Source organism: Dendrobates tinctorius, unplaced genomic scaffold, assembly GCF_039654945.1.
Source record: "Dendrobates tinctorius isolate UK_male_01 unplaced genomic scaffold, ASM3965494v1 ptg000038l, whole genome shotgun sequence".
Taxonomy (NCBI): domain Eukaryota; kingdom Metazoa; phylum Chordata; class Amphibia; order Anura; family Dendrobatidae; genus Dendrobates; species Dendrobates tinctorius.
In genome coordinates, this window is record NW_027361706.1 from 9,056,520 (window position 1) to 9,073,151 (window position 16,632).

The window sequence follows — 16,632 nt, forward strand, 5'->3', positions numbered from 1 at the left end:
CTATCAATGCACTCAGACAGCACGAACAGTGCACTCAGACAGCACGAACAGTGCGCTCAGACAGTGCTACCAGCATACCCAATTTATTCCTAAAATTGTAGAAGGAATACCTGAGGAACAGCACAACACAAAATTGTAGGAAAGTTTCTCTACATCTGTAAATTTATGAAATGACATGTATTTACTAGAACAGACATATCTGGAGTATACTGTATCAAAAACTCTTACTTGCAAAAAACATAAACCCTCCGTGCACTTTATATTGTGAGCTCGTGGAGGCAGGTGAAGAGGTTTGTGCTTGGATGGATGAATGTCCACTGTAATGATGAAGCTTTAGAAAAAAGCCTGAGATTGCATTTGCTTTTCTTCTTCAGCTTATTGGCTTGTAAACAAGATCACAGGGCTCGGAGCAAGCAGCCGCCACCAAACTGCTGCCTCTGCTTTCTGTACTCCTGAAGGCAGCGCTCGGCGCAGAGTATCGGGCCTCCTTATCTAATTACAGGCGCGCTGAAATTCTCCTTGAATAAACGCGTTTAAAGGACGTCGAGAAAAGCGCATAAAGGATTTCATTTCACACTTCTTCATAGGACGCTAGGACAGCGCGTGGCCCTAGAAGATAGTGCAATCCTCCAGGTGCTAATCTGGAGGAAATACATTCAGCCTGCAGAATGCCTGGAAAAAGGGGGGTCCGGGACTGCTGGAATGTTCGTGGCTGGTTAGAGGATTCCTCTTTATGTTAGTGCAGCAAAGAGCTTTCATCTAAACTCTGTTATCTGCAAATTATAAAAATGCAAATAAAGTAGTAATAATAAGTGAGCCCCACACGGGATCTGTAGAAATAATCCAATATCTGCTAGGACCCCCCCCCCCTCGAGACGTCACGCCCCGATAGGACTACTAATAATCACGTTTCTCGGTTAGCACCCGAGCATGCTCAGATAACACCTTATCCCAGCACGTTCGCTCATCACTATTAGATTTTGATTATGAGTATAATATATATAGACATATATATATATATTGCAGGGATTCGACTCGCTCAGGTGCAGCGGTAGACAGTCAAGAGGCCGGTTCCTTTAAAGTTCATGCGGTTTATTTGCATCATAAACCACAATAGCACGTCACAAAGAAATAGCCTTTAGCTTAGGCACCAAAAAACTGAAATGTCCGTTGCTTCAGACTCAGTCCGCGAGCCTCAGCGCACACAGGAGGAGTATACCCCCTCACACACAGCTGCCTGGTTCAAGAGCAGGCCACATTATAAGGGTGTAGCCACACCCACGAACCCAGCAGCTGACTGGTCACATGACTGTGACCTCACCACAGGGCCTTCAAAACAATAATAATACAGCAATATTTATGCCTTACATTATGGAGACAAGCCATTTACGAGACACATATCTCCCATCGATTACACGACCCTTACCCTGCCACATACCTCCCCCCTCTGCCTTAAGCCGTGGGGCTTGGCACTTTCACCTACCAGGCAAGGGATTCTGGAGAGGGCATCGGCATTCCCATGTAGCTTCCCGGCCCTATGCTCTACATGGAAGCTGAAGTCTTGTAGGGCTAAGAACCAGCGGGTGACCCTAGCATTCTTACCCTTTGTTTCCCTCATCCACCTGAGTGGGGCATGGCCGGATATTAATCTAAACTTCCGTCCCACCAGGTAGTACCGTAATGTGTCCACTGTCCATTTTATGGCGATGCACTCCTCCTCTACAACTGAGTAATTTCTCACAAGAAGTCAACTTCCTACTCAAGTAGACAACAGGATGCTCCTCCCCATGTATCTCTTGGGAAAGGACTGCTCCTACCCCGACATCTGAGGCATCTGTCTGGAGGACAAATTCACGTTTAAAGTCTGAGGCCACCAAAACGGGTTGCTTACAAAGAGCTCCCTTCATTTCTTGGAAGGCTGACTCTGCTTCTTCGGACCAGCTGATCATCACTGACTTTGTCCCCTAAGGCAGATCAGTTAGAGGTGCAGCCATTGTGGTGAAGTTTGGGATGAATATCCCACAATCCCCAGGAAGGCTTTAACTTGCTTCTTTGACAGAGGTCTCGGCCATCTTTGAATTGCCTCCACATTATTGATTTGGGGTTTGATCTCGCCACGCCCAACTACATATCCGAGGTACTTGGCTTCCTCCTTACCCAAGGCACACTTTTTCAGGTTTATTGTAAACCCCGCCTCCCTTAGAGCATCAAACACTGCTTGGACCTTTTCCAGGTGAGACTCCCAGTCCGGGGTAAAGATGACGATATCATCCAGGTACGCGATATCATCATATAGCTTATGAGGTGCAAGGATTCTATCCATAGCCCTCTGGAAGGTTGCCGGAGCTCCCTGCAGGCCAAACAGCATCCGGAAGCGCCCGTCTGGTGTGGAGAATGCCGTCTTCTCCTTGGCTTCCTGTGCCATGGGGATCTGCCAGTATCCCTTTGTCATATCCAAAGTGGTTATGTACCTGGCAGGTCCAAGTCTCTCGATGAGCTCATCAACGTGTGGCATGGGATAAGCGTCGAACTTGGAGACCTCATTCAGCTTCCAGTAATCGTTGCAGAACCTCCATTCACCATCAGGTTTTGGGACCAGGACAATCGGGCTCGACCAGCCGCTCTTGGATTCCTCAATGACCCTGAGTTTCAACATACGCTGCACCTCCTTGGAGATTACCTCTCGCCGGGCCTCAGGAATACGATACGGTTTCACGTTCACCCGCACATGTGGCTTGGTCAGAACTTCATGCTCCACCACCTCCATGCACCCCAGCAACTCTGAGAACAGGTCCCTGTTTTTCTGGAGTAACTCCCGGCACTGCTGTTTCTGGGCCTTCGATAGCTTCTCCGCTATGGTAACCGCTCCAACCACCCCTTCTAGGTTGCCCAGCAAGCACGGAGTTACCGCTGGCTCTCTATCTTGCCACGGCTTGATGAGGTTGACATGGTAAACCTGGTATGGCTTCCGTCTTCCGGGTTGGTGGATCTTGTAGTTTACGTCTCCCAGCTTCTCCACCTCATATGGCCCTTGCCATTTGGCCAAGAACTTACTCTCCACCGTCTGGATTAGAACGAGAACTCGGTTTCCCGGATTGAACTGCCTCATTCTGGCTGACCGGTTGTAGACCCTGGCCTGAGCCTCTTGTGCCTGGCGGAGATGTTCTTTAACAATGGGCATCAACTTCACAACCCTCTGCTGCATCAGTGCCACATGCTCAATGACGCTTCTGTGGGGCGTGACTTCGGCTTCCCAGGTTTCCTTGGCTATACCTAGGAGACCTCGCGGATGCCGGCCGTACTGAAGCTCGAAGTGCGAGAACCCCGTGGAGGCCTGGGGAACTTCACGGATAGAAAACAGTAAATATGGTAAGAGACAATCCCAGTCTCTACCATCTTTCTCTATGACTTTTCTCAGCATGCTCTTCAGTGTCTTGTTAAACCTCTCAACAAGGCCATCTGACTGTGGATGGTACACTGAAGTCTTCAACTGGGAGATTTGCAAGACTCTGCACAATTCCCTCATCACCTTGCTCATAGAAGGTGTCCCCTGGTCGGTCAGGATCTCCTTCGGCAAACCCGTCCGGGAAAACACATGGACCAGCTCACGGGCTATACTCTTCGCGGAGGAGTTTCTCAGGGGAATAGCCTCAGGATAGCGTGTGGCATAGTCCAGGATAACTAATATATACTGATGGCCCCGAGCTGATTTAACTAAGGGACCGACCAAGTCCATGGCAATTCTCTCAAATGGCACCTCATTAATGGGCAGTGGCACAAAAGGGTTCCGAAAATGAGATGTGGGGGCAGTTAACTGACATGTCGGGCAGGACCTGCAATAGTTTGCTATTTCCCGGTGACACCCAGGCCAATAGAACCTCTGTACAATCCGTTCCTGCATTTTTTCCACCCCCAGGTGTCCCCCCAAGATGTGTGAATGGGCCATGTCCAACACTTTCCGTCTATAGGGGCCTGGTACTATTAACTGCTCTACCACCTCCTCCCTTATTTTTGTGACCCGATACAACAATTCCCCACTCAGCATATAATAGGGAAACCTTGTGTCTGCTCCTGGCTCTTGTGCAACCCCATTAATGACGGTGACATTGGCAAAGGCTTCCCTCAGTGTGGGGTCCCTATGTTGGGCAGTCCCAAAATTCTCCCCGGCCACCCCTAACTCCAGGATGTCAGGTACAGGGGACCCTTCCTCTTCATCCCCAACAAGGACACATAAAGGAAACCCGTCTGCCTCTGGTGGTGGCGATACCTCATTGGGGTGGATCGGTTCCCTGCTCTTGCTAGCACACTCAGAACCCTTCCCCCACAGATCCCAAAACAGACAGAAATCCCGGCCAATAATTATAGGATGCAACAAATCTCGAACAATGCCAACTTCATGCGACTCAGTGCCATGCGCCGCTTCAATGTTCACCCTGGCCATAGGGTAGTCCTTTGCATCGCCATGTATGCACCGAACGCCAATCTTTTTTACCCGGGAGTATGTTGAGAGGAAAACTGGCCCTCACAAGGGTCTCCAAGCTCCCGGAGTCTAGAAGCGCCATTGCTGCTCGACCGTTCACCTTCACGGGACACGCTTGTGGGCCCTCGTTAGGTGGCGAGTTCACACTGCAAGCTGGATATGCATAGTATGAACTACGGCGTCCCATGCTGCAGTCCATCTGCTCAGTGGTCTGGAACAACGGGCAGCTACGGTATATGTCCTGGCCTGACACTTCCAGCAAATAATATCACCCGAGGGGACCTTGGGCACCGCCTCCCCCGCCCCTTTTGACCTTGGACACACCACCCCTTTTTGGGACTCCGCTCCCTGCTGGGTCCCCCAATGCGGAATGGGCTTCTTCCCCAAGGAACCTTCCATCCCCTGGTATCTCTCGACCAGCCCAACCAGTTCATCGGCATTTTGGGGATCACCCTGGGCCACCCAAGTCTGTAGGGGTCTCGGCAGAGAATGCACAAACCGATCCATGACCACTTGCTCTACCATCTGTGCCGGGGAAGATGACTCTGGCTGCAGCCATTTCTGGACCAGGTGCAACAGGTCGAACATTTGGGAGCGTGGCGGTTTGTCCCGGTGATAGGCCCAGCGATGAACTCGCTGTGCCCTGGTAGTCATTGTTACCCCCAAGTGTGCGAGAATTTCCGCTTTTAATTTGGGATACTCTCTGGCGTCTTGTACAGTCAGGTCAAAGTGTGCCTTCTGGGGCTCCCCCGTTAGGTATGAGACCAGTACCTCTGCCCACCGCTCTGGCTGAAGTTTTTCCCTCTCAGCCACCCTCTCAAACACCGTCAGGAAGGCCTCCACATCATCCTCGGGGGTCATTTTTTGCATTACCGCGTCTTGCCGCCTTCGTGCCGTGGGTGGCATCAGCCGGACCTGGGGTTGGGGTGCCCGTCCTGCCCTCCTGGATGGGAGTTGCCAGAAGCTGCATCAGCTGCCGTTGCTCCTGCTGGCTCTGCTGCCGTTGCTCATGCTGGCTCTGCTGGAGCTGCTGTAAGAACAGCCTGTTGGCCTCCTGTTGCCGTGTCTGGGCCTGGACCAGGTGTTTCAGCAGGTCCTCCATTATTCCGGATAGAGCTTGCTGCCTCGCTGAAAACTTTACCCAGGACATGCAGCAACGGTCTCACGTCTCTGCTGGGAACTCTGCCCGCACGTCTAGCACCAATTGTAGGGATTCTACTCGCTCAGGTGCAGCGGGAGACAGTCAAGAGGCCGGTTCCTTTAAAGTTCATGCGGTTTATTTGCATCATAAACCACAATAGCACGTCACAAAGAAATAGCCTTTAGCTTAGGCACCAAAGAACAGAAATGTCCGTTGCTTCAGACTCAGTCCGCGAGCCTCAGCGCACACAGGAGGAGTATACCCCCACACACAGCCGCCTGGTTCAAGAGTAGGCCACATTATAAGGGTGTATCCTCACCCACGAACCCAGCAGCTGACTGGTCACATGACTGTGACCTCACCACAGGTCCTTCAAAACAATAATAATACAGCAATATTTGTTATGCCTTACATTATGGAGACAAGCCATTTATGAGACACATATCTCCCATCGATTACACGACCCTTAGCCCTGCCACAATATATATATATATATATATATATATATATAAAAAAACTTTAAAGTGATGGCCGTACTGTATGTATTGAGAAAACCAGGCTCCCTTTAAAATATTGCCGTTTTCACATGTGCTGATCAAGCAGACCCAAGTGGTCTGCCGTGTCTTCTGCTCACTTGTTAGCGACATTGTATAGTCTGGTTATCACTAGAGTTTGGGATGTAATTTAGTATATTACTGGATGTCCAGCTACAGAGAAGCAGCAAAGGAATGGAACATGATGCAGAGTTGTACTGAGCAGTGTAGCTGTGAATCCAGCTCTGGGAAATAAGCAAGCTAAAATTTCTATGTGTTTCTTTGACTCTCTTCTCTCCCTTTGCTTTCTCAATAAGGTAGTGTAACCTGACTATTCAGTGTGCTGACAGATCATCTTGTCTGAAGTAAGATGGATTTGTGCTGGATGTCTTGATAAATCAGGATCACGACACTATATACAAATAAGGGGCCGTCTGCTTCTGCCCTGCCACCCCGGGAGGGTGAGGGCTGCATTCTTTAGGGCCCCATACACATTAGATAGCTGTCAACTGTGCATTTTTTCAGCTGACCGGTCGACACTCCTTGGGCGAGCGTTCCTGTGTTCTCCAAGAGCAAAATCCTCTTATCTCGGTGGCAAAAAAAGGAAGAGTCCTTGAAATTGAAATATCCGAATCCTTCTCTCCCCCAATGTAACCTGTAGATGGGAGGGCTGGGTTATGATTTTTATGGTTAACAAGGACGGGGCAGATTTGGCAAAAAAAAAAAAAAAAAACTGCCTAAAAGTAAAACTTGTCTATGGCAATCAACCAAAGCCATCATGGCCTGCAGCGTCGGAATATTGCTTTATAAAAGATGGCCCCCACATATTTATAAAAGATGGCCCCCACATAAGGACGATAACATCACATGGGATTATGAAAGGTTTTAACGATACTCGAATCCAAATTTCAACAAATTTTTGCAAAATTCTATAGTAAGAATAAGGAACTTTACAATACTTCTTATGGGAGAAACGTGCTACTTTCTCCACTTAAAAAGGTTTTCCCAAATTTGGAAGTTATTGCTCATCCATCGGATAGGGATAACTTCCCGATCACTGCGACCCCCATGTTTCCCAAGAACAAGGGCTCTAAAGAGCCGCGTATGAATGGAGCCGTGGTTGATGATCATGCAATCTGTCCCTTTTTTTTTCTCTACGCTCGTATAGTCTTCAGCACTGCCATAAGAATGAATGGAGTCATGCTGTGAATGATCAACCACAGTTCCGTTTCCACGGGGCCTTTAGATCCCTTGTTCTCGGGACTGGTGAGGGTCCCAGCATTTTGGACGTTCTCCTCTATTAGATGGTTAGGAAGAACTTTCAAATTTGAGAATATTCCTTAAAGATTCTGTCTTTCCTCCCCGAGCTCTACATCAATTCCAAAAAAAAAAAAAAAAAATCCAGCACAAATCCATCTTACTTCAGACAAGATGATGTCAGCACACTGAATAGTCAGGTTACACCACCTTACTGAGAAAGAAAAGGGGGAAAAGAGAGTTAAAGAAACACATAGAAATTTTAGCTGGATTCGCAGCTACACTGCTCAGTACAACTGTGCATCATGTTCCATTCCTCTGCTGCTTCTCTGTATTACCTAAGGGAAAAATGTTGACAATCCATCTGTGTGTTTAGTGTATGAGAGCGATTAGTCTTTCCTCACCAGCTCAGAGTCAATTGAAAATTAGAGATAGAGTCTGAAGAGGGATAAAACTGATGGAAATGCAGTGTACAAGTCATATACTGGCCAGAAAAAGTGTTATACCTCACTTGTGTGTACACACAAACACCAGTTCAGTCTTAAAACGAACAATTCAGTGAAACTTTCTTTTCAATAGAAGCTTCACTTGTGCGTGACTTTCTCCACTGAAACGTATGCAGCTGGTGGGGTCCCCATTTCTCCTAGAGGGATTCCACATCAGGACATCTTGTAGATTGACCATTGATAACATGTATGACCTTTGTCCTGGCAACAGGCTGTGCATAAATCAGTAGTACAAGCAAATATAGAAAACTATATAATATCTTATCTGGAAAAGCTACATTTTTCTCCACTTAACCACTTTTTTCTCGTCCTCCTGAACTCATTATTTGATGTGAAATAATGTTAAAAATCCGTCCTACTTAAGAGAAGATGGACCGCCGGCTCACTGAGGAATCAGATCACAGCTGCCTATTGAAGTCTGTGGAAAGGGGGGGGGCAGAAACATACAGATCATGCTGCTCTTTAGTAAAGTGTTCCTTCACCACAGCTACAATGCTCAGTACTGCCGGACGACATCCTTCATTCAGCTGCTGCTTCTAACAACAGAGACAGGAAACCAGGAATCTCTCACATCTGTGTGCAGGAGACAATATATCAGCTAGTCTCTCTCCACTAGCTCAGAGACTACTGAAAAATTAGCGATGAATCCTGCATGTTAGTCCTCAAGTGAACAAAGAAATAAAAAGTAAAATGGTGGAGAATTTGATAAAGAAGTTTTCACTGTATCACAAATATTTATTTACATCTCTAAAAATATATGAAAGACACAATTACAATATGTCACCTGATAAGGACAAAAATCCATTTGGTCTATGTGATTGCAGAAGAATATACGGCCTGTTCTAGCACATGATCAATGTTTCGTTGGCAGTAAAGCGACGCATGCGTACAATTTCGATATGAAGGCCCCAGATTCAACGAAGCAATTGTTTTAGAATTACTTTGAAAAGTTTAACATTTTTGGCGCAACGCGAAGTTGAGCAACAATTTTGCAACTTTTTTGCATTTTCAAATCAGTTTCTCAAAGCAGGGCTGAGGTGGGACATGGATGGTTGATGCCTCGGTTTGTCTGATTTGTAACGAGCAGGAGCATTCCATATGCCAGAAATCTTACTCCAGTCTCTGACTGGAGTAGGATTTGTAGAGAGGCGTTTGCAGGCACACGCCACTCGTCAGACGCGCCCGATTCATTAAGAGATCTTCACCTCTTAAAACTGTCTGACTTCACCAACGCAGGTCTTGATGAATCAGGGCTGAAGTATTTACATGACTATAAAGATGCAGTATGGTTTTATTGACATCTATAGAAAAAGGACAGAATATAAAAAAAAAAATATCTACTAGAAGATTGTTGACTTAGGGGGGAAAAAAAGAAAAAAAAGAAAAAGGCGACTATAGTTCAACACAAATATCAGAACCAAATACAATGCTTATAAGGCCAACATGAAAAAACTGTTATATACCATGAAAATAAATTATAGGACATGCAATAAAGGCATTGTGCTGCTGACGGATTCCAGAATCATCTTCAGAAAAGACTTTGCAGATGATGGGGGGGGGGGGGGGGGGAGGTCACACGGTTGTCATCACCCAGTCTGTACAAACTTCACCCATGTTCTAACATCCAGATAAGACATGTCGTACTACAAAAATTACATGTACACTTATACAAATGCTTTATCAGTCATACTGGATCCTGGCTAAGGATTGCCCGGTACAACATCATACATCTGCATGGCTGCAGAGCATTGCACACGTAGAGAGAACAGTGAACAGCGGGATGTGCTCTTTCCTCGTCTCCTTTTACCGCTTCACGTTCTTCTCTATATGCCTGCCTCCAGGAGTCAGGCGTTTACCTGGAAAAGAGGAAAAAAACTTCTATTAGAGGGAATCCGTCAGCAGGTTTTTGGCTATGTAATCCGAGAATACCTACTGTATATAGAAAAGTGCAAGGCTCAAATGAAATACATATAGTAATAAATATATATATTATATACACACACACACACACACACACACTTTACTGGATAAGAAAATAATTAAAAAGTATAAAAATAGACATACAAAATAATAAAGGTGGGTAAGTGATAATAATAATAAAACTCCCTTGTGTGAATGCTACAAATCAATATAGAGTTATATTATGTGCAAGCACAGTATTTAAGACGGACACTCAAAAGGTACAAGCCAAAACAGCCAATGCTGTATAAGGCCACTGATGAAGCTTGATGCGAAATGGGCATTTTCTTTGATAAAGTGTACTGCGCGCCACTCTGCTTTCTTATCATCATGTGAACTCTCAGGCGATATCCGTCTCCCCCTGTTCATCCATATGTACCTTACAGTGTTTTAAAGGGGGCTGTCTGGTCCAAATCAGTAAGTCTGCAGTCAATCAATCCCCCCCAGGGCACACACTGTGTGCTGCGGAGAGCCGACATTTTCAGACCAGAGACCGGAGGGTATGTACAGTATGTGTTAGAGGAAAAAAAAAAAATGGATTCATCTCCTGATACGTTACAGGTACAATCCAAGATTTATTCTTATTCATTTAAAATGGAAATATCCAAAAACATGAATAAATGTTGGATTTTATCTGTAACGTATCAGGAGCTGGATCCAATTTTGTTTTTTTCATGCATCTAATGGAGCGCTCGCAGCAGCGCTGATCGCGGACTCCTGAACGTGCTGCGGACGGTGGAGGGTGAGCTGGTTTATTGCCTTGCATTCACAGTATGTGCTATACATACTCCCGGCCATTGGGCATTGTCTCGTTCCATACGCTAGCATTGAAGAAAATTCATAAAACTCGAAGCAATAAATGATGAATCATGAAGCTCGCCCGACAAAGATGAGGTGACTACAGTGGGGAAAATAAGTATTTGATACGCTGCCGATTTTACAAGTTTTCCCACCTACAAAGATTGGAGAGATCTGTAATTATTATCGTAGGTACACTTCACCTGTGAGAGACAGAATCTAAGAATAAAAAACAGAAAATCACATGGTATGATTTTTATATAATTAATCTGCATTTTATTGCATGAAATAAGTATTTAGTCACCGACCAACCGGCATGAATTTTGGGTCTCATAGACCTGTTAGTTTTGCTTTGCGAAGCCTCCTACTCCGCACTCATTAACTGTATTAATAGCACCTATTTGATCTTGTTACCTGTATAAAAGACACCTGTCCTCACACCCAATAACACTCCAATCTTTCCACCATGGCCAAGACCAAAGAGCTGTCTAAGGACACCAGGGACAAAATTGTAGACCTGCACAAGGCTGGGATGAGCTACAGGACAATAGGCAAGCAGCTTGGTGAGAAGGCAACAACTGTTGGCACAATTATTAGAAAATGGGAGAAACAAGATGACCGTCAGTCTTCCTCGGTCTGGGGCTTCACGCAAGATCTCTCCACTTGGGGTAAGGATGATTCTAAGGAAGGTCAGGAATCAGCCCAGAACTCACGAGAGGACCTGATCAATGACCTGAAGAGAGTTGGGACCCCAGACTCAAACATAACCGTTAGTAACACACTACGCCGTCATAGATTCAAATCCTGTATGACACACAAGGTCCCCATGCTCACACCAGAGCACATGTCCAGGCCCATTAAAAGTTTGTCAATAACCATCTGGATGATCCAGAGAAGGCACGAGAGAAGGTCATATGGTCAGATGAGACCAAAAAAGAACTTTTTGGTATCAACACCACTCACCGTGTTTGGAGGAAGAAAAACGATGAGTACAACCCCAAGAACACCGTCCCAATCATGAAGCATGGTGGGAGAAACATCATACTTTGGGGGTGTTTTTCTGGAAAGGAGACAGAAAGACTTCATCATATTAAAAGGAAGATGGATGGGGTCATGTATCTTGAGATTTTGGCCAACAACCTCCTTCAGTCAGTAAGAGCATTGAAGATGGGTCATGGCTGGGTCTTCCAGCATGACAAAGACCCGAAACACACACAGCCAGGGCAACTAAGGAGTGGCTCTGTAAGAAGCATTTCAAGGTCCTGGTGTGGAGTAGCCAGTCTCCAGGTATGAACCCAATATAAAATCTCTGGAGGGAGCTGAAACTCGATGTTGCCCAGTGACAGCCCCAAAACCTGAAAGATCTGGAGAAGATCTGTATGGAGGAGTGGGCCAAAATCCCTGCTGCAGTGTGTGCAAACTTGGTCAAGAACTTCAGGAAACGTCTGACCTCTGTAATTACAAACAAAGGTTTCTGTATCAAATATTAAATTCTGTTTTTCTATTGTATCAAACACTTATTTCATGCAATAAAATGCAAACTAATTATGTAAAAATCATACAATGTGATTTTCTGGATTTTACTCTTAGAGTCTGTCTCTCACAGGTGAAGTGTATCTACAATAAAAATGACAGACCTCTCCATTATTTGTGAGTAGGAAAACTTGTAAAATCGGCAGAGTATCCAATACTTATTTTCCCCACTGTATATATCATATTTATCCAAGCCCCATCATCACTGGTGTCCCATCATCCTGCAGAGGCGTAGTCATCACTGTAACATTACGCGATACTGATGGGGTCTATATCTGTTGCTACAGCAGCACGGTCTTCGGCTGCGGCCTAGTAGGAGACAACAGGGGATCTTTGGGAGTAAATTTAGTTTTTGCCTAGAGTTCCTCTAAGTGAAATACAAGGGGTGTGCTTACTTTGCTCCAGTAATTTACACCAAAAACGTAGGCCGCATTTCAGACCATGGGCCTTTCCCACTACATAGTGTTCCTTTTCTTTTTCTGCTAGACCAAGCGCCGTTGTGGAGTAAAGTGAAACATTAGAGCTGGCGCCCGCGCCTATCGAACCCAGTCGAGCATATGGACCCACTTTTTTGACAACTTTTGATTTTGCGACATTCGCCAGACACAGATGTATACGGAGCGGGCTCCGGAGGTGCCGACAGAAGACCCACAAGAATAACCTTTTCCTAGAGGCTATCGAGTACAAAAGCAAAACATGACCTCTGACTTCACTAGAGCAAAGCTGGATAAATGGTCTACAAACAATCACCGAAATCGTTCTCCTCGCAACGTACCTTCCTCATCCACCTCCTGCCATCGGTGGAGGGCTGGGGCCAGACCCGTGGTTGATACGTCCCATTCTACGACGTGGATATCCCGGAGGACTGCAATATATAATAGACAGTATGAAGGCGATGTCAAGACATCTTGGTATTAGGACATAGCAATAAAATGCAATGGGGGTGCCAAACGTTAAGTGTAAAGGGTAACTGGACTATTAGAAAACCTTTGAAATGTAGAAGTCCAGATGCCAAGTATCAACCTGATGGATAAAAATCACAGGCCTGAAGAGCTCCGCTAAGAGACAGACCAAGGGCCTCCGAAAAAAGGGAGACGAACCAAGGGCCTCGGAAAAAAGGGAGACAGACCAAGGGCCTCGGAAAAAAGGGAGACAGACCAAGGGCCTCGGAAAAAAGGGAGACAGACCAAGGGCCTCGGAAAAAAGGGAGACAGACCAAGGGCCTCGGAAAAAAGGGAGACAGACCAAGGGCCTCGGAAAAAAGGGAGACAGACCAAGGGCCTCGGAAAAAAGGGAGACAGACCAAGGGCCTCGGAAAAAAGGGAGACAGACCAAGGGCCTCGGAAAAAAGGGAGACAGACCAAGGGCCTCGGAAAAAAGGGAGACAGACCAAGGGCCTCGGAAAAAAGGGAGACAGACCAAGGGCCTCGGAAAAAAGGGAGACAGACCAAGGGCCTCGGAAAAAAGGGAGACAGACCAAGGGCTCATAGATTTTCTACCCCTCCATTAGTCATCATCGGGAGTCTCAGCCACAAAATGCCGCAAAGCAAAACTTCTGACACATCATAGACAAAAGTTTTCTAAAAGTGGAGTTACTTTTTCCACTTATTTGGAACTTTAAAAAAAAAAAAAAAAGTTCTTTGCTCTCCACTAAACAGAAGTAACAGAGACACATAATTTGATCCCATAAATGGGGCCATGAAATAATAAACATATAGAACCAAAGCAAAAAAAAAAAAAACCTCTTATAGACAGACCAAGTACGATACAAAAATAATTTTTTTTTTTTATAAAACAATTAATAAAATCAACCAATAAAATAACAAACATGCATAAAACAAGGAAAGACCACAGATAAGGAACAATGGTGGATAAATCCGGACATATCATATGTACAAGAAAGGCTACATAGATGTCATATAGTAGTAGGAGTAGCCGAAAAGGAAAAAAAAAAAAAAAAAAACACCTACAAGGCGAGTCAAGGTAAGAGCAGTGTATAAACCACAACATAGCTAAATATGTCCGTATATAGTCAGACAAAATAGAAAATAATGGCACGGTCAAGCAAAAAATGTATATGAAGATCTTATAGACAGTGTATATGCATCCCAGGTGAATAAGTGGGAAATCTGGAAAATAAATATAGTATACCACTCAAGTTAATCACCAGCGAAATAAAAGACCGCAGCAAATATTAAGGGAAAGCGTGTGCCTACAATTTATACATCAATACACCTGCATCAAACTAGGGTTACAGTATGTCAAGGAGTCCTCACACCCGACGCGCGTTTCGCATTGAAGTGCTTCGTCCAAGGATACTATGTTTAATTGCCAGATTTCTCACGTTTTCATGTAGGATGCTGCTCCTACTACTATATGACATCTATGTAGCCTTTCTTGTACGTATGATATGTCAGGGTTTATCCATCATTGTTCCTCATCTGTGGTCTTTCCTTGTTTTTATGCATGTTTGCTATTTTATTGCGTAATAAAAATTATATTTTTATTTCGTACTTTTTCTATAAAGCGTTTTTTGTTTGTTTTTTTTTGCTTTGGTGGCTCTAAACTGAAGTAGCAGTCAGATCCGGTACAAGATGTTCAATGCTGTAGCCCCCTTATCAGACATCTAATCAGCTGGGGTACCAGGAGTTGGACTCCTAACTAGGTAATAGCCCATTAATACTGCAACCCCCTAGAACACAATTGCCCATGTCATATCTTAGGACATTTAACCACGTGGCACATTACCCTCTTCCATCATCATATCCCGAGCTGGATAAAGACCTTGAACACCCTCTTCTTGTCAAGTCTGGTCGAATCATGCTCTGAAAGCTAAAGATAAAAAGAAAAAAAGATAGTTAGGACTTGGTTTATTTCTACCTTTCTCCATCATGTTCGTGTCGAAGACTCATTTCCAGCACTAACATTTGTATGACATTTCTGTCAATCTATAGGGACATGGAGATTATTTTTGACAATCAGGTTCCCTAAAAAAAAATCTGATCATAGATGATGATGATGGGGGGGGGGATGTAATTTTCTAGAATTCAGGGCAGTATTTTATCCCCCTCTCCCCGTGTATTCGGGAATTTTTATTGCAGGAGCTAAAACTCAGCCCTAATCACGTGAATGAGGCCAGGCTGCAGTTCCGAGCACAGACTGTAGGGGTGCTGTGCAGAGAAGACACTGAAGGGCCCACGTCTCTGCAATCTTGAGATCGCTGCGGTTTCCTGTGGCTATACCAATCCCGATCAATAGTATATAGTATACCCCAACGACTGACCAAGACGCCTTACAAGAGAAAAAAAAAATTCTAGACAGGTCGCTACTTACAACAAGACAACAAAGTCTGTAATCCCCCAGAACATGTCCGTGATGAAGGAGAGCCTCCATGGAGACCTCTGCTGCCCATCCAACACTTGTCCTATATGGAAGAAAAAAGGAAAAAAGGAACGGAGTCACAATTTATTCTCAGCTTACCAGATAAATATAGAAAAAAAAACTGTTGTTAAATAATATAATTAAAAAAAAAAGTTTTGCATATTCTTCTTTTCAGAGTAGTAACGCCGGGATCCCGCAGTCAAAACTGCGATTCAGCTGCACCATGTGAATAGAGCAGCTCTTCTCTCCCTTCTCTGCTCTGTTGACAGGGTGTGACTGCCCACGTCATGCTGACTGACAGCTGGCTCCCCGTAGATAGGCAGGTTAACCTCTTAGACGCCGCTGTCAATCAGACATGTCGTGGTTCGTGCGATCATGACACCTCCTCCTTTTGGACTGCGCTACGGAGGCAGGACCTTTCGGTACACAACCCATCTGCGTTGCCATGCTTGCTGCCCTTTTTGTGTTTAACGGTAAAGTTGTACTGTTGGAGGGCAAGGCTCCAGCGTAGCAACCTTCCGTTGGTACCGGACACGGTGTGCAGCCAGCTCAGGGGGTTGTGGTGGGTGACCACAGTGAAGGGGTGGTGCGGTCTGTGTCGGGGTGCGATTTAGGCTCCCACTGCAGCATAGGACAGAGGTTGAATGCTGGACTGCGTGAGAGGAGGTAGATTAACCCTTGCAGGCACAACCCCAAGTCATGTGCTGAGACAAATTGTAATCATTGATTAACCCCTACTGCTCTGCATTACGTCCTCAGGCTTTTACAGCAATGTCTACATGGACAGATCCCCTTTAAGGGATGTACTTGCTACCACTCTCATTATTGCACCTATATGTGAGTGAGGCAGGGGATCCTGCTCGGCCACATGCAGGCGGCGCTCACCGTTCGCGATGTACACCATGTCTCTGCTCCTCCGTCTGGTGGTGACTCCTCAGTCCCTGGCCGCCGACGTCAGGAGGAAATCCTGGTCACGTGTGCAAGGAGTTGGAGGCCGCTGATTGGCTGCAGCTGGTGAAACGTTTCTTCCTGTAAAACAACGTT

General features: G+C 45.5%; 1 protein-coding gene across 1 annotated transcript; it reads right to left on the reverse strand.

Moving 5' to 3' along the window:
• Window positions 1–8,631: 8,631 nt before the first annotated feature.
• On the reverse strand, window positions 8,632–16,630 carry SELENOK (selenoprotein K). The gene is made up of 5 exons (XM_073574159.1): window positions 16,474–16,630; window positions 15,541–15,631; window positions 14,956–15,039; window positions 12,983–13,072; window positions 8,632–9,773 (listed from the first exon to the last, which is right to left on the reverse strand). The coding sequence occupies exons 1-5, from the start codon at window positions 16,490–16,492 to the stop codon at window positions 9,770–9,772; spliced, it is 288 nt and encodes a 95-aa protein (XP_073430260.1). The 5' UTR covers window positions 16,493–16,630; the 3' UTR covers window positions 8,632–9,769.
• Between the last annotated feature and the right edge of the window lie 2 nt (window positions 16,631–16,632).